This window comes from Sander vitreus, chromosome 18 (genome assembly GCF_031162955.1).
Source record: "Sander vitreus isolate 19-12246 chromosome 18, sanVit1, whole genome shotgun sequence".
Taxonomy (NCBI): domain Eukaryota; kingdom Metazoa; phylum Chordata; class Actinopteri; order Perciformes; family Percidae; genus Sander; species Sander vitreus.
The window spans coordinates 24,097,996-24,122,409 of NC_135872.1; the positions used below are offsets into that span (position 1 = coordinate 24,097,996).

Consider the following 24,414-nt stretch of genomic DNA (forward strand, 5'->3'; position numbering starts at 1 on the left):
ACAAATCACAACATGTTAATAGGAACACGTTGGCCTTATTTGTCACTTATTGGGAGCAGTAGGCTAGATGGAGCCAGTTACCTCGAGGCTAGCGGTGGGTGCGTCAGACAGAGTTACGACACGCACGGAGATGAGAAGGGTATGTATGGACTTATCTAACTCTGGGGGATACGGTGAATAAGTCCCAATAAGTCGGCGTGTTCCTTTAACACTTTTAAATACCTTCTATTTCTACTGTAAGACTTTCCCCCACAGGATACCCTGTTAATGTATGTTTGCGCCAGTATATCAAATATATGTTGTGATGTTGTTCCTGATGTCTTTTGTCCTTATATAGTTATTAATATAGTTAATATAGTCAGACATTTCTGTGAGTGAATTTTATGTATGTGAGATATACTCTCTGTGTGTATGTGTGTATGTTTGTTGTGTTATGGTTGTCTAAGATACTGGATGCCTCAAATTTCCCTCGGGATGAATAACGTATCTGTCTGTCTGTCATCTGTTTGAAGATGAAGACAGATACGTAAGCAGAATCCAAAATGATTTATAACAATGAGATTTTGTGAATAAGGCGAATTTTACAAATTCAGGTCGCACACAACACCACGTTTCTTCAGCAGAAATCTACCTGTGTAGGACAATTTGTCTTATTTCCCTGACCCAGTGGTCCCAATCCCTGGCCCAGGGACCTGTATGAAGCCGTGGAACTGCAGATCTGCTACTGGACCATAAAATACAAATCATAATTATATAACTTATTTCATTTTGTGGCACTGATTTGTTTAACTAAAGTAGGTCATTAGTACTAGAGGTGTTTTTTTGTTTTGTTTGTTTTTTTAAATGTTTTTTCAAAGGGCACTGTGAACACACCACAGGGCTCCTTTCTTCATAAACAGTTTTATTTTTTTAAAGATTTTTTTTTGTGGGGCTTTTCCGCCTTTATTCGATAGGATAGCTAGGTGAGAAAAGGGAGAGAGAGAGAGAGAGAGAGAGAGAGAGAGAGAGAGAAAAGACATGCAGGAAATCCTCGAACCTGGACCTCTGCGTCGAGGCATAAACCTCCAAGTATATGTGCGCCTGCCCTACCCACTTAGCCAACCCGGCCACATCAACAGAGCCACAGGGGAGTGCCCATCAACCGGTCAAACAATCAGACAACTATGCTAGAGGACTGCATTGGGACTGGGATCCCGCGGTACCCAACACAAATCTTGCGGGAGCCGGCGGTTTTAACCGGGGCTGCTGCTGGGAGCGGTCCCGGGATTTAGAGCCGCCGCCCCTGATCAGTGCTGTAAGTGACGGTTAGGTTCGCCTAGCTAGGTTGCATAAAAAAAAATCCGCAACGCACACAGCGCATCCAACGCACACAGTGCATCCAGCCAAATGCTTCATTTATACTCCTCTACTCCCTCTCTCTCACTTCTTTCCCGGGGCTCTGTGCCCCGCCCCTTTCTCCTACTGCGACCTGAGGGATCCAATCAGCAGGGACTTTAACATGAAATCTGTTATAAGACAAAACGAAATAAAACAACCTGAGCAAAGAAAACCACAGCCAACAACACGTTCTAAAATAAGTGAAATTAAATAAATGAATACAAATGTCACTTTGCCCTTATATTGCACTAGAATAACTAATTATTGCACGTGAATGTAATTATGCACAAGAACGTAATTTCGCAACTTATTAACGACAGATACGTATACATATTTATTAATACTACACAGTAAAATTACTAGTTTCCCTGCAGGAGGGGAGAAGACACAAAATCAATGGCCAATCTATTGACAGTCAATCTGCGGGAACGGGCGGTAATGGTCAGAAAGGATTCAAAAAAACAGTCCCGCGCAGGCCTCTAAACGAGGCTTCCTACCTGTCTAGATAGTCTGGCCATACCTTACTTTTTAACATTAGCTATTTGACCTACAGAAGCACGGATAGTTTACGTATGCTTAGTCATATCTTTAAGTGACAGAACTGTGGTCATTGGGTTTTTAAATAGCACAGTAACCACATAAATCCAATTCACACAAAGGACTAAGCTCTAAAATGTAGACTTGCTGTAGTTCAACTCATGAAAGTACATGAAAGGTTTCCCACGAAACCCCGGTTCCAGATTGACATGGCGGTTTCTCTTAGTGCGTTTTTGTAGTTTTTCTTTCACCAAACATGAAAGTCAAAGGCAGGTTAGTTTCATGGTGCTTCAGTGTCACTGTTAAAGCAGCAGTGCTTCATATTCGGCACCGAGATCTACAGTTTGCAGAATGCACACTTGTTTTCCTGTCTGCGCAGGAAGTAACCGCGTTTGCTTTCACAACCCTGTACCACTTCATTGTATTGCAGTTTGATGCGCGTATGTCTGTTTCTGAGACATCAGCGAATGTGCCCGTACATGATTTCCTGTCTGTGTTTTTTAAGTGTATAAGTATGTCGCGCACAATTAAAAATAAGTGCATGCAGAGTACAGTGTGTGCCAGATATAGATCAATATTACATTTATGTGTATGTTACTTTATGTCTCCCAATGCCTGGTAGAGTGCAGTGTGCGTATGTGAGTGAGTGTGTGCATGCTTGTGAAAGTGTGTGTGTGTGTGTGTGTGTGTGTGTGTGTGTGTGTGTGGGTGTGTGTGTTCCTTCTCATTGTCTGGTGAGTCTTGAATCGGACGGATCAGACAGTCTAGGTGACGTTCTGTGGACCATGTTTCGTTTTTCAGCTCCCAAGCCGGAGGTTCCCAGTGCCGACAAGAAGCCTCTTCCCATCATGCCAGAGTACAAAGGTAGGACGCCCTTTATCTTTCCTCACATCCATCTCTACCGTCCTCATCTCATTTCATCCTCTCACTTTCTCTCTTTTGTTTGCGCCACACATCCCAAAGCTGCCATTTTGACGCCTTTTTCCAAATTCGGAACACTATTCCTCATGCGCTGTGTCGCCACTAACTCGTCTCTTGACCTGGGAAGGAACGCACACGTCAGCGTTATTTCTAAACTAAGCTCACAAGCAGCGTAAAAGCTCCACACCAAGTCAAGTCAACGTGATTGTCAATATGTGCCAGACATCCAGAGGAATTGAAAATGTGTTTCTCTTTGACCCACTGTGCATTAAGTGAAAAAAATATACACAAAATAATGACGATACAATAACAAACTCCAAGTATTGCTAAGAATTCAACTTGGGGCTGAAACTACTGTTTGAATTAAAAACACTGGAATGGTGCTCTCTAAATTTCAGAGTGTATGCTACTTCTATTTTTTGATTGGATTCATTTTTTAATCTACTGAATTTGCATAATTGAATTAAAGGGTTAATAACTTATGGCGACATTATCAAACGCATTCAAAATCAGCATAGACAAAACTGATATGTGAAATCAATGTAGGCACCAACAATCCCCACAAGATACAAAATAATGCTCTAAAACTAGGAAGGAAAATGTAAAAATGACTCTGTTTTTAATAGATGGGAATAAACAGATTTCCCCTGTTTAAACTTCTGTGGTCGTTCTGGGATTGCGGGATGCATTCGCACCTGAGGTCAGTTGGTTTTAGTTGTGTAATCACATCACATGGTGAACTCTGTCAAGGCATTCTTGGCAAGAAGAAAAGATTCTTAGTTTCTATCTTACTGTGCCGCACACAGGAAGCTGTGTTTGTGTGTTTGTGTGTTTGTGTGTGTGTGTGTGTGTGTGTGTGTGTGTGTGTGTGTGTGTGTTTCGCCTACACTGCTGTGTCAGTGTCGCTTTTTTTGCACCTTGCAAGAATTTCAGATCTGAGTGTGGCATTGGAATTTCAGTTTTGCCATATAGTCTTTTAAAATCAATATTTAAAAAATAACAGTTCCGATAGTAACGAAGTGGTAGTAGGTAAAATAAATGCCGATTTTGTCAGTCAAAACTGGCGCAACATCTAAACAAACATTTAATTATTGTTTTTTTCTGGAGAAACGGTAATTCTATGATGATTATGAAATTGAAATACACAAATTGAATTACACAATAGAAAGGAGCATGACTATAAACCGTTTGGCTATAAAAAAAAACAAACTTGAAAACTATGAAAAGCTGTTTTGGGTTGTCTTTCCACTTTTCCAACCATCACAACTCTAGTTTTGGTTGAAATAAACACATAGTTTACCGATTTACATGTGAAAATACATACAAACACATACATACACCAGCGGGCGCTGCGGCGCCGCAGCCATCTCTGTCCTTTTCTCTACTAACAGTTGTGCTACTATAATGCATAAAGTTGGCGGCCTGTGGGTCCGGTAGTGTTTTTTTCCGGGTTGATTAACGATGCTGACTAGTTCACACACACACACTAGACACCGGCGCTGTTGTATTACATGTCACGTCTCTTTTGCTCCCGGAAGGCTATGTGAAATCACACCCTGGGGCGACATTCTGCTGCCTTTGCTTGGTTCTCTGTGAATAAAGCCGGCATAACAGCAGACCTTCATTGCAGCTGTTTCAGAATCTCTGTGTGAAAGGGGCTACATTATAGTAACGGAGAGAGAGGGAGATCACAAGAGTGTTGAATGCGTAATGACATTTCTGTCTCGTCCTGTTGCACAACTGCACTTTTACGAGCGTAATATCCAGGAAAAAACCCACCGTTTTCTATTTGGATCGTTATGTCAATTTCAGTGCACTCTAGGCCAGGTGTGTCCTGTGTTGCATTGCACCGACATCACTCTGTTTCATCATGAACTAATGTCTCTGTTTAGTTAACAGCATTAAAAATCCTACTCTTTCTGTGCTCTGGTACAGCGGGTCATAATGTTAAAGAGCCCCTATTATACTTTTTTTCAGCGTCATATTTGTACTCTTGGGGTCTATTTGAATAGCTTTACATGCTTTGATGTTCAAAAAAAACTATTTAAAACACAGGAAAAATCCCAAAAAGCATAACAGGGGCACTTTCAATTTGTCATAGATTACCAATTTAAAAAAAGCATGAAACAGTACTGGCTGTTGACTTGAAGTTCAGCTGCGGATACACTTTATCAGCAGACAAGCTTGTTGAACATCAGTTTGTCCTGGTTGTTAAAAACAAATTGACTTTTTGTGACTCAGACTTAAAATAATTTACCTCAGTTTATGTGTATGTAATTTGCAGGAGGGTGAAATTTAGTCTGATGCAATGTTCTCTTTGAGACTGTCCAGGATACAGTGGTATTTCTATTATATATGTGTACAATATCTCCTTTCTGGCACTTTGTTTCTCTTTTATCATTCACAATTTCATCCAAATGGGGTCCATCTTCCATTTTCCAACTCTCCTCTCACCTCAACTCTTCTGTCTCTGTTTCAGTTGACAGGCCGACCCCAGATCACAAACCATCCAAGCCTGCAGCGCCTTTGGTCCCGCCCAAGAAGCCGGTCCCCCCTCCTGGGAAAGGAAGGCCAGGTAGCATCCCACCAAAGAGGCCAGACAAGCCTCTTGCTCCCTCTCCAAGCCTCAAGTAAGTCTATTATGTGTCTATTCAATCTCTCAGTCCAGCATTTGTTCATCCATCTGAATGCCATTGACCTTTTATACTATGAACTCTAGTGCTGTCCATACAGCACCAATGTAAGTCCTGTCCTGTCTTGTATATGCATGTTAACATCCACAGTAGGTAGTGTCAAGCAATGGCATTCTGTTGAAAGAACAGGAAAGTAGACAGTAATGATGACGGATGACATGCACAGATTGATAGTCCCAATTTATGCTTCTGCGTTAAAAATAAATATAAATATATATATATAGGGTTGTCAAAATAACGCTGTATAATTTCGATTAATTAATCTGAGAAAAAATAACGCGTTAAAAAAATTAACGCAGATTAATCCATTCCATATTGACGTTTGCATACAGACGAAAATCTGGTGCCACTGATATGTCTGTGCTTCTCTCTGCTGCTCTGAAACAGACGTTACAGGAAACGCAAACCCCGCTGCATGTGACGCTAGTTAACACAATACTCAACAGCAGCTTAACGTTAGCCTACCGCTAGCTGGTAGCTGGATTAAACACGGTTACAATGCTGACAGCTAACGCTAAACGGTGTAAAGTGTGACTGTGTTTTACTGTAGAGGATTCAACACCGGTATGTACAATCTGCAGCTGCCGTCGGAGAAACAACACAGACGGTGCGTTCAATGAAACTACCAGTTTCACCGTCTGTGTTGTTTCTCCGACTACAGCTTCGTGGTGCATTTGAAGTTATTGTAAATGTCCTTTTCCTATCTGGTTGTTGTTGTTTTTGTCGTTCAACAGCAATTTACTAGTGAAATAAGTTATTGTTATACATTATTATTAAATCATTTAATTTTAACCATATGGCCTTAGCAATAAACAATGTCACCAACTGTTGTTTAGTACCCTTTTTTTTCTTTTCTTTTTTTACTTTCTTAAAAAGTATCGGTTCAGGCACCGTTAATTATGTATGCGATTAATTTCGATTAATTAATCACAGAGTATGTAATTAATTAGATAAAAAAATGTAATCGATTGACAGCCCTAATAAATATATATATATATATATATTTATTTATTTATTATTATTATTATTATTATTATTATTATATAAATATTTAAAAAAAAAAAAAATTTTTAAAGGAGCCCAAAACGACAGTTGCCAACATTAAAGAACGGCTTGTTTATTGCTAAGGCCATATGGTCAAAATGAAATGATTTATTAAAACTGTTATTACAATAACTTATAACAATAACTTATTTCACCAGTAAATGATAGATACCAATAGATGGGAAAAGTGTATTTTACAATAACTTTGAAGGCACCATGAGGCTGACGAGGTGAGTTTTAAGTAAACGCACCGCCTGTGTTGTTTTTCAACAACGGCAGCTGGAGGCTGTTGCGTCCCGGTGTTGGAATCCTCTACAGTGAAATACAGTCACACTTTACACAATATAACGTTAGCTTTCAGCATTTTAACCGTGTTTAATCCAGCTACTAGCTAACGCTAGGCTAACGTTACCTCCTGCCAAGTGTAATGTTAACTAGCGAGCAAATTGCAGTGATGTTTCTGTTACCTCTAACGTCCGTTTCGGAGCATTTTCAGAGAGAAGAGCAAGCATTTAAGTAGCACCGAAATGAGGCACCGAAATCCACATTGCTATTCGGTACAGTAGATATTATTACTTTTATGTTATCACTATTATTATTACTTCAACTTGCCGTATTAGCACCAGGTCTCGGTACCCAACCCTACATGGCGGCTCTGCTATTCTCTTAAAGAGATACACTTAAACAACGCAGACACCAGCGCACACGTATAAACTTCAGGCCATTTCCACTATGGCGAAAGCTCTGCGTAGAGCCCCTACAGAAGCATAAATCCTCTTTAGCCTGTGTGAACCAGACAAATCTGCAAGCTTATGTTTAATTTCTTCTGGTAGATCCGTCTGGTCCCCCTCCCATTCAGACGGATCTACAGCTGGCCAGAACCTGGTCAGACCAATCCCAACCGTCTATCTCGAACGGTACGGGTTTCAAACAATGACTGACAACTTGACTTTGGGCTTTACGCAAAATACGTGAATGCGTCATTTTTGGCATGCACACCCTCGCACCAGGGACAATGCAGAGCGCATAACCTAGTTTAGTAAAGAGGAGCGCTGTTTTGTCAAAAACAGCCAAAGTGGCAGCAGCTGAAGTGTAACTTTATGTTGTAGGACTATTTTAACATTCTGATGGCAAAAACAGAAACACTTGCTCGCAGACATGTTGATGCAGCACAATCACAGCTCATCTGTGCACGCTATCGTCAGTTTACATTTGTCTTTCTCTCAGTGCTACATTAGGTTTTGCTGCGCTGATTGGTTGTAGGTCTTTTCAAATGTGTCCAGAGGCATTTTAGTCACCAGCCATTGATAACGCCCCTTGGAAATAGAAAATGAACAGAGAGCTTCCAGAATAACACGTATTTGCAGTTTGTTCAGTCCAGTCATCTCATCTCTTGTCTATCTTTTCCACGTTTCCCTCTTATCTACAGGCACAATGGAGAGGTGCCTTCCACACGACCAAAGTTAGACTTTGAGCCATCAGTGCCCCCCAAACCTAAAACTCTGTCTGGGGACTGGGGGGAGAAGTCTTCGGATGTGGGTATGTACATGTACAGTATTGCCTACAGACTATGTCTAACCATAATCAAAGTCCTGACTAATTATTAGTTTTGCTTGACTTCTGCCAAATCTTGAAATGAAATTGAACACAAATCTGCCCCTGCAGTCGAACGTTTGACTTTGTTTGCCTACTTCATCTAAATACTGCTACAACTACTACTACTGTATTACTGCTACTCATGTAACTGCTACTCACTAAACGGTATTGTTTACTACACTTTCTTTGGAAATTGGGGTTTGTGGTGTCTGGAAAATATCAGTCCAACCAGGTTCACACATTAGTTGATTATCTTTATTCAGTAGGGGTGGGATAAAAATGATTATCCCTAGTACTGTGCTAGCTGGGGCTAAATAAATAAATAGTATTTATCATCACCCTGCAGTCTCTTCTCTGCTCCGTGTCGGGGCTGAGCTTCACATACAAGCGCGCGCACACACACACACACACACACACACACACACACACACACACACACACACACACTCACACTCACACACAAGGCGGTGTGCCTTTCATCTGCTTGTGCTGCTAAGCCCGTGCAATGGGTGAATGGGTGTCAACAGCAGCAGCAGCAGCAACAACAACAACATCCACCATGTATTGAGGAAGTTAATCAGCTAATTGATGGGCAAAACAGTTACGATGTAGTTGCAAAACATGTTGAAAGGGTAATCATCAATGGGGAAACGCCAACACTGACGTCATCACACTTATTCCGACCAATGGCAGACCTTCATCACTCATGACACAGAGCGACAGAAGTACAGCGTTTTGAGATTGTAGGGCTGGCCCTAGGCCCTGTGGACCACGGTCCAGCAAAAAAAGCAGCACACACCTCTTTCTTTATTTTCTTGTTGGGTCACACAGTGACCTCTATATTGTATTTCAGTAGTGGAAGAGCATTAAATAGTGACAACAACAAGATTTGGAACCACGTTGCAAGAATCCAAAAAATCACTCCAACCCTATTATAGAGGCATTCATTTCCTTTTTCCGTTTAATTTTATGTATACAAAGATCTGCTTGTATACCAAGGTGGTTTATATATTAATTTAAGATAGTCTAGCAAATTGCCACAAAATCAACTTGGTAAAAAAAATCAACGTGGTAAAAGTACCGTGAGTTAATCCAACCCAGAGTCCTCCTGTATAATATACTACATTGAATACCTCAATTACTGTTAAAAGGTATTTCTAATTAACCTTTCCTGCCAAGAGTTCCCTCATATCAACCTTTAAAACATTGTCAATCAACAGTTTGCAGCTGTCAGGTTTTGAAAATTGTAGCCGTCAATGTGAGTTTGGGAAAATTGATCTGTACATTATATGCAAATGTGCCTTTAATAAAATGGTGAAAGATGTGAGGAAGCACAGAGCTCAACAATGACTGCCCACTTTTTGAACAGCTCTGGTTCGGAAAGCGTTTTCCCCCGTTCAATATCTCCATTGGTGTTTCATTAAATGCTTATATAAAGAGTTTTGAGGCCTGGAACAAAGCCAACCGACTCCGAAAAAAAGGTACAAGACTGTGTACAGAAACTGTCATAGGCTTCAATGGTAGAAACACACTCTAGCTGGTCAAGGGTTTGCGGATGTGGTAAATATTTCCATGGTAACAGAGAGTTGGACCAATCAGAGACGTCGCTGTTATGCTTAGGATTGTGGGTAGTGTCGTTCTTCTCCATAAGACATTGATTTCATACGGACTTCTAGCTTCTACAGTAGCAGAAACTTTCGTTTCACAACCTCGGAGCTCGTGGATAGTCGACCTTGGATGGTTTAGCCATTATTGCTCCTTTATGGAGAATATGAATGGGATTTTTATTTGACACTCAGAGTCAGAGAGAAAAATAAAAAAAAGACAGGAGGTGGAGAGAAAACAGGAACAGACATAATTGGAAAGATGAAATAGTTTAAAGGTTGATGTTTTGAAAGTGGAAGAGAAGCGTTTAGTGATAGAGAAAGAGACGCAAAGGAAGAGAAAATGCCTGGCCGACCTTCAGGTTTTTCACTGCAGTGTTCTCTGTGTGTGACTGATTCCTTTTAAAGGTGATAAAGAGCTGCTAAAACTCCACATTTCTCACCAGGACACCGATCGACCATCTTTCATGCAGTCACAGGCAATGCTTCTTTCTTTTTTTTTTTTTTACTTTTTAGCATTTGACCACAGTTGCAAAAGCTTTGTTTGTTATGACTTATTATTTCCTCTGCTTAAGTTTGTTGTGTTCATATGCACATACTCATAAACAAATGTTATGTTACGTTACCATATATTTGCATTTAAATGCATACCATCCATCCACCTATTCCTAAATTTCCCTTTTTTAGTATAGGTATATTTTTTATATATATAATATTAAGTTTTGATAAGACATGTACCTGTTTTCTGATTTGCTCACATTTTAACTTTCTTTTGATGCAAACTCAACACTTCCTCCAAGTTTACTCGTTGCCCTGAATTTCTCTTGTCAACAGACATTTTGTTTTCATTGTTCACTGTTTTTTATAAATTAAAATCACTTGTACCTTCTAAACTTAGCACAAAAAGTAAGGGAATTTGTGTTTAGTAGATTATTTCTCTGTGGAAACAATGCTTTTTGGCAGTACATTTAAGTTTACTTTGCCCTTTCTTCGATCGCTGGTATGCTACTGTCAATGAAACTCAACACTTAGATCACTAATCTTTCACAGTTAAAACGGACCGAACAGCTTGTGTGTGAAAGCTACCTAATGCTGCAAAAAAGCTAAAAACCTACTGTATGCCTGACGTTGGCTATGCTTGATGATAACCCACTTGATCATAAGTGAAGGGATGTCCGCACTATACTGTATGTGTGCAGATACTTCCAAAGGGGCCATGAGCTCCACAGGAACAAGAAAAATATGGCTTAATAGTGATACATAAAGCCTATTAGGAAGTACATGCTCACACTTTCATAACATGTTGTTAACTTAACTAGCGTTATGGTCTGTATACATGGAGAACACAAAAGGTCTGCCCTAGATGTGATTACGCTCTTTATAATTGTGTGTGTGTGTGTGTGTGTAACGGTGTATTTTCTTTGCTGATGTCATTAGCCGACAGGAAAAAAAACAACTGTGCCCAAGCTGTTAACTTGCATTCAAATTGAATGAAATTGGCAGTTCACCCTTTAATGTTCCCTTAGTCACAGCTGAACTATTCCACTGTTAATTTAAACTACAAACTGTAGTCGCTCTCAACAACAACATAATCACCGACCCGCTGGTTTCCACCCTGGCGATCCTCAATAAAGACACTGCATCTCACCAGCTACAGATTAAACACCCACGAGCCTCAGTTCTTCAGACAGACCCAAAACAGATAGCACTGCAAGGAAAACTCGCGTTACTCCAATTTGCCGACCACTCTGTATCTCATTCTGTCCTGACAAACTCCTCAATCTCAGATGGCATCCTTCATGATTGAAGCAAGATTACAGTGTTTCTCAACCAGGTACAATGTGGCAACATGGTACCCATCAAAGTACGAACCCTACTGCATATTACACCCAACTCAACAGGAAAATGAAACCGTTGCACACATACTAAACGGATGCTACAATTATAAAGGACTGTATGTGGCCTGACATGACCATCTGGTTGCAAAGGACTTGCAAAAGATAAACTATGGACATGATAACAAGATTGTGTGTGTGTGTGTGTGTGTGTGTGTGTGTGTGTGGGGCGCGGCGCAGCTCACCCTTTAATGTTCCCTTAGTCATGGCTGAAATATTCCACTGTTAATTTGTCTTCCTAATCTTTCCTATCTATCTTTCCTATCTATTCTCAACAGATCTGATGAGTTTTGATGAGTTGTCGTCTACCTCGGAGAAGCTCTCTCACCCCACTGCTAACAGACCAAAGATGCCTGGCAGGAGGCTGCCTGCCCAGTTTGGTGGAGCACAATCGGTGAGCATACACATGCTTGGGATGTTTAGAATAAGCTAAATATGGGACATTGTTACTGTGTCTTTCTAATTTGCATTTCACTGCCGATTTATTTTCATTGTGACGGACAAGATGTCATGTCACATGACCTGCTGTTGCAGGTGGAGAGTCACATTCAGATGTCACAGGTGATTTCAACATACTGTATATGAAATATGATTGGGGGTTCTGATAACGGTTCTATTTTAGATCTGGCTCCGGTAGACAAAAATACCCAGATTCATTAAGCTCAGGCACCAACAAATCTTTTAACAAACCGTTTTTTCCCTTTCCTTCCTCTTTTGTATTTGCAAGTAGCAATGTAGAAAACATTTCAGCAACGTTAGGATGCTTTTAATCATAACTTAAAGGGATATTTCACCGTTGGAAAGATGAATATATCTTCAAATTGGGTCATTTATGTAGTAGAAATGAAATTGGTGGCTTCTAGGCAGAGAAAAGCCAGAAAATGTGTTTTTGGCTCATGTGGATGAAAGACACCAAATCCCAGAATGCACTTGCTTCGCTGCTTTAGATTCCACTCCCAAGCCACGCCTACCATTTACAGACACAGTGAGACAGCATTCAGCTCAACTCAAGTGTGTTTTATTGTCATTTCAACCATATACACGAAACAACGTTTCACCGTGGCTCAAGTGGTGTTACACATTTAAAATATATAAAAACGACATTATATAAAAACGATATACGAAACAGGCTACATTTAGTGCATACAAATTATAGGCTCCGTAAAGTTCAGCTAACGCATACTAGCATTAGCGCTTGGTGGGCTGTAAACACAGAGTATAAACACAGCCGTAAATTTGCGTGGAATGTAGAATGGTCAGCATTTAACAGTCACAAACTCCACCAGCAGTTAGCAGTTAGTACATACTACGAGCACCCCATTTCTGCACCAGTCCGTGTTAACGCAGCCCACCTCCACTAGTCTTACCCGGCGACAGAGCAGTCCGGTAAACTGTTGTTCAGCCATGTTTCCACAACAACAAAAACACAGCAGTCTCTGAACTCGCGTTGGGAGTTTTGTTGAAGTTGGATGTAGTCCAGTTTGTTGTCTAATGAGCGGACACTTGCAAGCAGGATTGATGGAACAGGTGGCTCGGGCTAGCGTCAGCTTTCCACCTTGCTAGGTCATATTCCAGCCTTTGTTCCGCGTTTCACCGCTGAGGATGTCGGCATCGAGCAACACCGCTGGCTGCGGTGCTGGTCTCCGTAGCAGGCGAAGCTCGCGTAGTGTGTCGAGTATTCCGTCTGTAATAAAGTGTCCTGCATATTCTCCGATCTGTACCAATGTATCCCGGTGGTACACGTGTGGTCGTTTGAATGCACATAATTGTTGTAAAAGTTTGCTGCTGAAGATGGAGCCTGTTTAGCGAAGCTTCAAGATGGCTAACACTCGTTTTTCTTCGGCAAGCTTCGAGTAAAGACGACAACCCCCTATGGGCAGGTTGAAAACATGAGGAAGTAGCTCCTACTTCTGGCTGTAGTCCATTACCTCTGGGCAAAAAATCTTCCGATGACGCAAAAATCGTCGTTTTCCGTCATCGGAAGATTTTTTCGAGACCCACAATTCATGAGGGAGGGAAGCACGGCCATTCGAAAATACTACCGTGTTTCTGCTGATACAAAGCTTAATGTTAAATCGGTGAAGTATCCCTTTAATTATAACTGAGCTGGTGATGACCTTTGCTTTCGCCAGTTAAAATGACACACATCACTTGCCTCAAATTGATCAGCTGTAGCTTATCACCGTTAATTCTGTAACGTCTAAAATGACACTTTTGGCTGGTGTCTGTCCTGCATGCTGGCTTCTATGCTTTATATTTTGGTGAGGGTTAGACACCACTCTACAACTGTGAGTGCATTGTGTCTTTTTGATGTTCAACAAATGATGTAGCTGCGTAGTAATCACAGTTCAGAAGAATCTCTGGATCAAAGTTGTATTCATATCGATGCAAATTTAAAGCTAATAAACCAAATAGTTGTGCATATTGATCTCTAATATTTCACAGCCAGCTTCCAGGAGGCTACACCTATTACTTTAGAATACATTTAATCATCATAACATATTGTATGCCGAGATATTATTCTTTTTAGATTAGAACTACAGGTTGTGAACATTAATCACTTTTTCAAAACTGTCTGGCTTCCCAGCTAAAGCTAGGTTATTAGAAATCCATGTTGTTTATGCTCAAGTTCTTTTTAAATGTCAGATGAGTCATAAAATATGTCACTTTCTTTTAATATTGACGTGCCACTCAATGGATTTCCTTTGACTCTGAGCTCCCTCAGCTCTCTGTAACCTGTCACACCCCTTCACTCACTCACCCTCTGTCACGCGCACTCTCATTCACACACACGCACAGACACACAGACAGACACACATACACACAAGCAGCCCTCCTCCCACAGGGGTCTCACCGCCGCCTTACTCAGCCTTCAGTCACTTGGGTCGAGGCATCACTTGGCTGCACTTGTCTGAATGACTGTGTGAGAATAACTGTCAACTGTCAACATTGGGGAGTTGGTAGAATATTATCACGTCTGTTCCCCGTACTAAGCTGAAAACAAAAGGTGATAAGAGCTTTTGAAACTGTTGCTCCTAGACTGGAACGTTTTGCCTCACGTTTTAAGAGTGGCTACCTCTGCTGACATTTCTTTTTAAAAAGCAGCTAAAGCCGCATCTTTTTAGTCAGGCGTTCGTTTAACCACATTGTTGACTGTATTCCTTTTGTAGTTTATGCTTTTGTGTTTTACTATGATTTACTGTGATTTATTTTTGCTTTTTATGATTATTAATTTGTTATAATGTATTTATTTAGTTGGCCTGTGAAGCACTTTGTGACTCTGTCTGTGATAAGTGTTATATAAAGAAACTTGACTTACTTACGTTTTTCAGGAAGCTGTAAACAGAAAGTCAAATGAAATGTAAATCAAACAATACATGAAACTCCCTTGCAGCCCAACAAGGAAGTGAACGTGGAGAAATCCTTCAAGGATGATGAAGAGGATGCTGCCAAACCAAAACTAACAGAAACCAGAAAGGTAACTGAAAGCACCATCATTCAGCAATTCCATGCTATTTACAGATGACACACACTGCAAATGGCATAATATCCTCCAAATGAAAAACTCACTATAACTTCCCACACCCACTCGTCCCTCATATCCCTCATTTGTTTAGTGTACTCAACAGTTATGTTACATATAATATGTCTAATATCAATTCTTATATCATTTTAATATTTTTTTTTTTTTGTTGTTGTGCCATTGTTTTTTTGGGGGGTTGCGGTCACTAAGGTTGCCCCCCTCACTGCCGGGGGCCCCAAGCAGTTGCCTGGTTTGCCTGTTGACAAGTGGCGGCTCTGATCATACCGTGAATGAATTCTTGGCATCGCACAATGATAGTAAAATTCATTCAGATCGTTAGGGGCTCCCCTGGAAACATCAGGGCCTTGGGCACATGCCCACTTTGCCCATGCCGTAATCCGTCTATGGTTAGAGCAGTGGTTCCCAAACCTTTTCACAGCACCGGCACAAACTAGACCCCAGACCCCTATTTGATAAGATTTTGTCCCAGGGTTACCCCTCTGATAGGATGTTTTATTGCAGTAGTTGAAAAAAACCCATGACGAAAATAGTGCAACAGCAAAAATATACATTCATTCACCGTCATTGCGTTACTTATGAATGGAATTAGAGTGAAAATAAATGATTCCCCTTTTCACCCCCGGAAAACACCTCACAGACCCCACTTGGAAAACCACAGGCTTAGAGCAGTAACCCTCTGGGCCTATTGTATCCCCTCCCCGAAAACCCTGGCTCAAACACTGACCACTTATTTTCAACATCACAAAACACCGCACTGTGCTTAACCCTTTGAACTCCATCCATCTTTGTCCGCTTATCTGGTGTTGGGTTGCGGTGGGAGCAGCTCCAGCAGGGGACCCCAAACTTCCCTTTCCCGAGCCACATTAACTAGCTCCTACTGGGGGATTCCGAGGCGTTCCCAGGCCAGGTTGGAGATATAATCCCTCCACCTAGTCCTGGGTCTTCCCCGCGGCCTCCTCCCAGCTGGAGGTGCCTGGAACACCTCCCTAGGGAGGCGCCCAGGGGGCATCCTTACCAGATGCCCGATCCACCTCAACTGGCTCCTTTCGACACAAAGGAGCAGCGGCTCTACTCCGAGCTCCTCACGGATGACTGAGCTTCTCACCCTATCTCTAAGGGAGATGCCAGCCACTCCTCATTTTGGCCGCTTGTACCCTGGATCTCGTTCTTTCAGTCATGACCCAGCCTTCATGACCATAGGTGAGGTTAGGAACGAAAACTGACTGGTAGATCGAGAGCTTTGCCTTCTGGCTCAGCTCTCTTTTCGTCACAACGGTGCGATAAATTCAATTCAGTTTTATTTATAGTATCAAATCATAACAAAAGTTATCTCGAGACACTTTACAGATAGAGTAGGACTAGACTACACTCTATAATTTACAAAGCCCCAACAATTACAATAATTCCCTCAAGAGCAAGCATTATCGGTAGCTATTGCAACAGTGGCGAGGAAAAACTCCCTTTCAGGAAGAAACCTCGGCAGACCCAGACTCTTGGTAGGCGGTGTCTGACAGTGGCAGTAATAGTCACAATAAAGATAATGGAACAGTGACTACAATGTTAGTCGTTGTAGTTCATGTCGTAGGGCACAGCAGGGCGTTACGGGGTGTAATGTGGCAAATTGAATGTAATACCGCCCGCCGATTCTCCGACCAATCTCCCGCTCCATTGTCCCCTCACTCGCGAACAAGACCCCAAGGTATTTAAACTCCTTCACTTGGGGTAAGGACTCATTCCCTACCTGGAGAAGGCACTCCATCGGTTTCCTGCAGAGAACCATGGCCTCAGATTTAGAGGTGCTGATCCCAGCCGCTTCACACTCGGCTGCAAACCGATCCAGTGAGTGTTGAAGGTCACAGGCCGATGATGCCATCAGGACCACATCATCTGCAAAGAGCAGCGATGAGATCCCCAGCCAAGCGAACTGCAACCCCTCCCCACCCCGACTACACCTTGATATCCTGTCCATAAATATTACAAACAGGATTGGTGACAAAGCGCAGCCCTGGCGGAGTCCAACCCTCACCTGAAACGAGTCCGACTTACTGCCGAGAACCCGGACACAGCTCTCGCTTTGGTCGTACAGAGATTGGATGGTCCTGAGAAGAGACCCCCTCACCCCATACTCCCGCAGCACCACCCACAGTATCTCCCGGGGCACCCGGTCATACGCCTTCTCCAATTCCACGAAACACACGTAGACCAGATGGGCATACTCCCAGGCTCCCTCCAGGATCCTTGCGAGAGTGAAGATCTGGTCCATTGTTCCACGACCAGGATGAAATCCACATTGTTCCTCTTCAATCTGAGGTTCGACTATCAGCCGAACCCTCCTTTCCAGCACCTTGGAGTAGACTTTACCAGAGAGGCTGAGAAGTGTGATACCCCTGTAATTGGCACACACCCTCTGGTCCCCCTTTTTGAAAAGGGGAACCACCACCCCGGTCTGCCACTCCTTTGGCACTGTCCCAGACTTCCACGCAATGTTGAAGAGGCGTGTCAACCAAGACAGCCCCTCCACACCCAGAGCCTTGAGCATTTCTGGACGGATCTCATCAATCCCAGGGGCTTTGCCATTGTGGAGTTGTTTAACTACATCAGTGACTTCACGGCAGAGGCTGCAGCCCTTCGGGCCCTTCGGTACCCTGCAACTGTCTCCGGAGTCCTCTGGGATAACATATCCTGGAAAGACTCCATCTTTAGTCAGACGGCTTCCCTGACCACCGGTGTACACCACGGTGTTCGTGGGTTACCGCCCCTTGAGGCACCTAAGACCACAGCTCTTCGCCGCAGCTTCAGCAATGAAAACTTTAAACATTGTCCACTCGGGTTCAATGCCCCCAGCCTCCACAGGGATGCACGAAAAGCTCCGCTGGAGGTGTGAGTTGAAAGTCTGTCAGACAGGGGCCTCCTCCAGACGTTCCCAATTTACCCGCACTACCCGTTTGGGCTTACCAGGTCTGTCCAGAGTCTTCCCCCACCCCCTGACCCAACTCACCACCAGATGGTGATCGGTTGATAGCTCTTCCACTCTCTTCACCCGAGTATCCAAAACATACAGCCTCAGATCAGATGAAACGATTATAAAATCGATCATTGACCTTTGGCCTAGGGTGCTCTGGTACCAAGTACACTTATGAGCATCCCTATGTTCGAACATGGTGTTCGTTATAGATAATCCATGACTAGCACAGAAGTCCAACAACAAACAACCACTCTGGTTTAGATCAGGGAGGCCGTTCCTCCCAATCACGCCTCTCCATGTGTCTCCATCATTACCCACGTGCGCGTTGAAGTCCCCCAGCAGAACTATGGAGTCCCCGACTGGAGCTCCATGCAGGACTCCACTCAAGGTCTCCAAGAAGGCCGAATACTCTGAACTCTTGTTTGGTGCATATGCACAAACAACAGTCAGAGTTTTCCCCCCCACAACCCGCAGGCGTAGGGAGGCGACCATCTCGTCCACCGGGATAAACTCCAACGTAGCGGCACTCAGCCGGGGGCTTGTGAGTATATATAAATAAATAAAAAAATAAACAGAATACAAAAGTAAAATCAAATAATAGTACAATTGTAATTAATAATTTACAAATAATAAAAACAAAATGGCTAGATTCCTATTGCATAACAAGCCACATAATCCTTACTACTCTACAGCAGTGGATTTAAATCCTCACCATTAATTCTTTGTTAGAAATGCATTAAACTTGGGATGCAAGCATCAAAATGACAGAATAAAATAAATATATAGGTTGTAGCCATTGAACCTGAAAACTGGACCTAACTGGGTAGAATGGTAAAGTCACGTAACAAAATTTTTTTTCTCAACAGCATTACAGAAATGATAAAGACATACCTGTATTGATCTAACAACTCAGCAGGGACCAGAAAGGATGCAAGGCAGCATTCAAACAAAAGAGAACGCAAGAGAGCAAATTAAAGTGAAGACAAAAAATCGACTGTACTCCTAGCTTCTGCATTTTAGAAAGAAGAAATGAGTGTGAAGGTGCACAGTGGGATCTGCAACCAGGACAGCTTCGCTTGCAATAGGTGTTAGGAGAATAATATGGACAGTTACAATGGCTTTTTTCACTACAGTATTTTCCCACATTCTATAGACCTAACCACTAATTGAAAAATCAAGTCTAGTCACAATAATCTATTATTAAAGTAAATGTTGGTTGCAGGCCTAGAGCACTCTGGAGTTTGAGCAACATACAGAGAAAATATATCAACAACATTAAAGACAGACAAGCCAGTTAATTCGCACCTTCCAGACAGTGATAGAGTTCTCTGCAGTGTGTGTTTGCGACGGAAGTAAAGACAGACAGACAGACAGAGACACACACACACACACACACACACACACACACACACACACACACACACACACACACACACACACACTGTGTGTTCCTGTTCAGCATTTCATTACTTGCCTTAGATGCTATCTATTCTCGATTAGTCACTGTCAAACAAGAGTAATTAGACCTCTGGCTGTTCAGCAGGGGGTACAGATCATCAGACCACCCTGTTGTGTAAACACACACACACCTAGCTTGGAGCACTCTTAATCATGCATCTCAGACTTGTGGTGAAATTACACCAGGTGGACTCTGTGTGCCCTTCTCTGGTTCACCGTGGGGTCTCCTACCAGGACAGCTTTCTGTTAGGATAATGATATGGACAGTTACAATTAAATACTGTTAATACAGACGGATGACAACTTAGAGGAAATACACAAGTAAAGAAACATAAGTGCAGATGCTTCCATAAAGGTGTATTGCGTGATTCATAACGTAAATGTTTTAAAACAACAGTCACATATGTTGACAGAGTTACTGGTCACTGTAAGCATTCATCCTCTCCATTCTGGTTTTGAAGAGATCCCTTTATAGTGCAACTTCAATATAACAGATTGGGAACAAAACCCACAGTCCAGTTGAAGCTAATATGAAGCTCCAACACCCAGAGATAGCCAAATATAAAATGAGTATCTTCTTCCCTCTAGGTGCAGTTTTATTGCCAGTGTTTTGTTTTAGTCACTGTTAAAATGTATCCCTTCACCATGGCCCAGCAAGAAAAACCCTGCCCAAAGAGAGAGGATTTTGTACTATAAAGACAGTATCATCATCATCGTCATTTTTTTACAGTTTCAATGTTTCATACGTTTTATTTCTTTTTTTACTCTCTTTTTTTGAATTTTATCTCTAATTGTATTTGCTGGACTTCAGTTGATTTGTTGTTAATGCTGTTAATTGTAAAGCTTTTTGTAAAAAAATGTCGAAAGTAACATCAGCATTTGAATCCTGGGATAAGTCCTACAAAATATGCCAGGTTCAAAATTTGTGGTCAAAAGCACACCTTCAATGTCATTAGTGCATTATGCAAGGAAAATCCTGTGTTCAAACACACCTAATTCAGTTTGTACATTATCACCATCCTCAGAACCAAGTGTTCTGTCTGCAGAACAACTCCCAAAATGCTGACAAACTGTCCTTACCAGACCCAATAATGTCATAAATGTAATGGCATACCTGCAAACTTGTCATTCGCTGTTTTGAATCATAATACAGTATGTCATCCATGTGAATCGCCGTAGCCAGCCAGCATTTCCCAGACCGGAGTGAGAGAAGGTTTAATGTCGTGATCTTTGCAATAAAATATCTTTGATGTGACGTTTCGAGTATTGGCCAATCAGCTTCAGGATGTCTACGCCGTCTCCATCGTCTTCGCATTCCCTCCAAATTTTCAACCTTTCACTCCAAATTGAACTTTGAACCGATTTTCTACTATGGCAATGAATACTACTTTTGAGGTCAGTCTTGTTTTCTGGCATTACAATGTAATATGCTGTAACTAATGTAACGTTAGGTAACTAGTCGGTAAAGTAATGGTAACCTTCCAAATAAAGTTGTCTCTTAATATGATAAAATCCGAGCAGCAGTTGCTGGTTGTATTTAGCCGCTACAGAGCTCTGGGACGTCGGCTACCAGCGGCAGTTGTTTTCCATCAATAGGTGACTGCGAGACAGGTACAGGCACCGCCAGATTACCGTCCTTACAGGGGCCATGGTAACGTTAGTTGAGTTGTGCCAAAAAAAGTGAGCGTCATGAGGCGAGACTACTCAAGGTTAGAAAAAAAGATCGTGGTTTGGATTTAAACACTCCTGAGGAACGAACAAGTGTTTCCTGGGTGAATGTATTTTCGCTGCAAAGTGAACTCCGCTCTCTGGCTTGAGAGTGCTGTGTTCTATGTTGACACCACCTTGTGCTATTTCATTTTGAGATTATTTTACATTGACTATTGGAGAGCATAAATAAGTGTTTTGTCATGGCTGGCTGAGTGGCTCTATATCCATGGTATTGAAAGAGGGATTTCATTCTTGAATGTTTTGTTTTGTTGTGCATTCACAACAACAGTTACAGTTCATACTCAGAATAATGTGGCTGGGTTAATACTAGCGTCCACTGCATCAGAACTATGTGCAATGTTGATGTCCGTTTATAAATTACGAGAATTGGATTATGATGATAAAAACGGCTACAAAGCCTGTAATGGCTGGCTCCGGAAAATTAAATAAAGCCATGTTAATTAAACCCCAACTTCATGTTATTTTCTTCACAGAGCAGCCATACACTCGTCCATAAACTGCATGACAATTAACTGCAAGTCTTCACCAACTTTCTGGCCTGCTTTGTCAAATCAGATCACCTGAACCCGATTCACAAAGCTCTGGCCACTCTTGACTTCAAGAAGTTTGAATCTGGCTTAATCCAATGTTCAGATTTTTTTTTCTTCTGGAAATGTGTGCAAATTAGCACATATTTAGCAAGATAAGGTATCATTTTCATATTTAAACATAATTTCAGAAACCTTATTATACAAAATATATTTGTCTTAATGTCAATAATCAACTGTGGAAGTTTTTGGTGATATCACTTAATTTATGTCCTTATTCAGCTGGGGTGTCTCCCCTTAACAGCACTTGACTGGTCGTTATTGTTATTACATTTTAAATAATTCATTTAAATTTGACCATATAGCCAATAATCAAGCCGTTCCTCAATCTGGAATTTTGTAATTGTTATTTAAGATACATTAATACTTCAGTGGCACTTTTGATAAGGGTACGCATCTGTTGTTTTGCACAGTTTATAGCAAACAATTCAGTCATGTTTGCAGCTCATTCTGTTAAAAAAAATTCCTGATAAAATCGTTTAAACAAAAAAGTGACTTAGGAGCGGAAACACTGGAATAAACACTGAATAAGAAATGGTTTTGCTTAAGTAAATATTGTCCTCCTTAATTGGCTTCTCGGAGTACACCAGAGTGCTACATTTTAAAGTTGATATTTCAAAGAAATCTTGTCCCGGGGGAGCATGCCCCTAGACCTCCCTAGAGGTTTTGGGTGTTTGTCACCTTTTTCACCTCTTAGGAGTTAGGAATGGTTAAATGCAGAATATATCGTCAATTGCTGGTTGCTGGGCTGACAGTGCCAGTTGGAAAATGTTGACATATTGCCCAACCCTAATGGCAACGCTGTCTGTTTTATTTTATTGTTGTACAGTAGCCTATATGCTCAGTTTGCAAAGTTTGAAAGGGTTTCATTCTGCTGACTTCTTTTATTACAGTTTTTCGGAGTCACTTTGGTACATTTCTCGAATCATTCTTAACATTTGCAAACCAGTAAGTCGATTACTCAAAACAATTATTACAAACGGCACCACACAATGGATGACCTGCAAAAGCCTGTAACTTGCTCAAAATATCTAGTCCATTCCTCAAAAGTAAACCTTTATGTCAATGAACATGTCAGCATGTCAAGTCCTTGTGTCATTGTTCACGAAGAAGATGCTTAGTTTTGTCAAAATGCTTAGTGGTGTTGTCAATATTACATTGTTCTCTTTAGGTATTTTCTGATGTACACTATGGCTACATTTTTGATGACGATGATTGAAAATGCACAAGGCTGCACTTTTTCTGTATGGAATTCATACATTTCAACAGTACAAAGTCACACATTTCTTCATGTGAGATTAGGACTGCAAGAGATTGGACCGGATTCACATTTCTGCAAATTGGTGTCATTGCGATTCAGAAAGAAAAACGCAAAACTACTTCATAGCACAAAGAAAAAAATGACGGTCAACACAGAAAAGGTTGGACCGATTATGACGATGAGTTCAACCATTTTGCATTCAAAGACATATTCAATGAACTCGTGCCTAGATGTTTTGGGGGTAAGACAATTCAACAGACATCCAGTATATTATATTTTGATCAACATGACATAAGCAATTGATCATGTAAAAAACAGCAGACCATTGTACATGGTTAATTTCATGCAGGTACAAAAGCAATTGCAATTTGACCAAAACAATGATGTATTGCTTTTATCTGGTACACAAGTGACTAGATCATGTGAAGGCTGAACAAGCAGTTTTGAGAGTTTCATTTGTGATCTTAGAAATGAACCAAAGCGACTGAGAAAAACTGAAATACATTTGATGGAAGTTGGAACTTTGATCATAGCATTTGTGTGTTTTGCATTTTATTGTTTGAATGTAGGCCAGTATATGGCAATTTTAAACATATGGCCAGAATTCTAGAAATATAACAGCCATATTGGCTGACCAGAAGAGCATCATTCTTCTGGCGAGAAAAAAAACAAAAACTGGCATGGCCATTTTTGAAGTGACCCTTGACCTTTTAACTCAAGATATCCTAATTTAGATGGGTTCTATGGGTACCCACGAGTCTCCCCTTTACAGACGTGCTAATCCCATGTAGTGTTTGTCTACAATCATGCATCTTTTTGCACGCAGTATACATTTCTTATTTCCGCCTGTTCTAAAATGGTCTATTCGACAATCTCTGCATACTGGGAGTCCCTAAACAGTCTTTGAATTGCATAAATTGGGTAAGCATTAAAAGCTGAGACTCCTGTTGATTCAGCCTATTTTTTTTTTCATGTGTGACGTGACTAGCCATTTCATTGTAGTGCGACCATTTTTGGAAAACTTGTGTCGCTGTAGAAAAAGGCCTGTTGTGACGTCTAGAACAATCACAGCCTCATGAATCTTGACAAATGCAAACTAGATACCCAGGGCATAGAACGGGTGAATGGCTTTAGATATATACCATCTCTGCACCACGCGAAGGGAAATTAACAATTTTCACATTCTCATTTTTTTTTTTTA

General features: G+C 41.4%; 1 protein-coding gene across 1 annotated transcript in view; it reads left to right on the forward strand.

The window, feature by feature from the left end:
- The window catches only part of cd2ap (CD2-associated protein), a 90,455-nt gene that overhangs the window by 56,769 nt on the left and 9,272 nt on the right, over positions 1–24,414 (forward strand). The window contains exons 12-16 of the mRNA XM_078275207.1: positions 2,716–2,778; positions 5,315–5,465; positions 8,002–8,111; positions 11,946–12,061; positions 15,062–15,145. Of these exons, the coding sequence (XP_078131333.1) occupies positions 2,716–2,778; positions 5,315–5,465; positions 8,002–8,111; positions 11,946–12,061; positions 15,062–15,145 (524 nt within the window). The remainder of the gene's footprint in view (positions 1–2,715; positions 2,779–5,314; positions 5,466–8,001; positions 8,112–11,945; positions 12,062–15,061; positions 15,146–24,414) is intronic.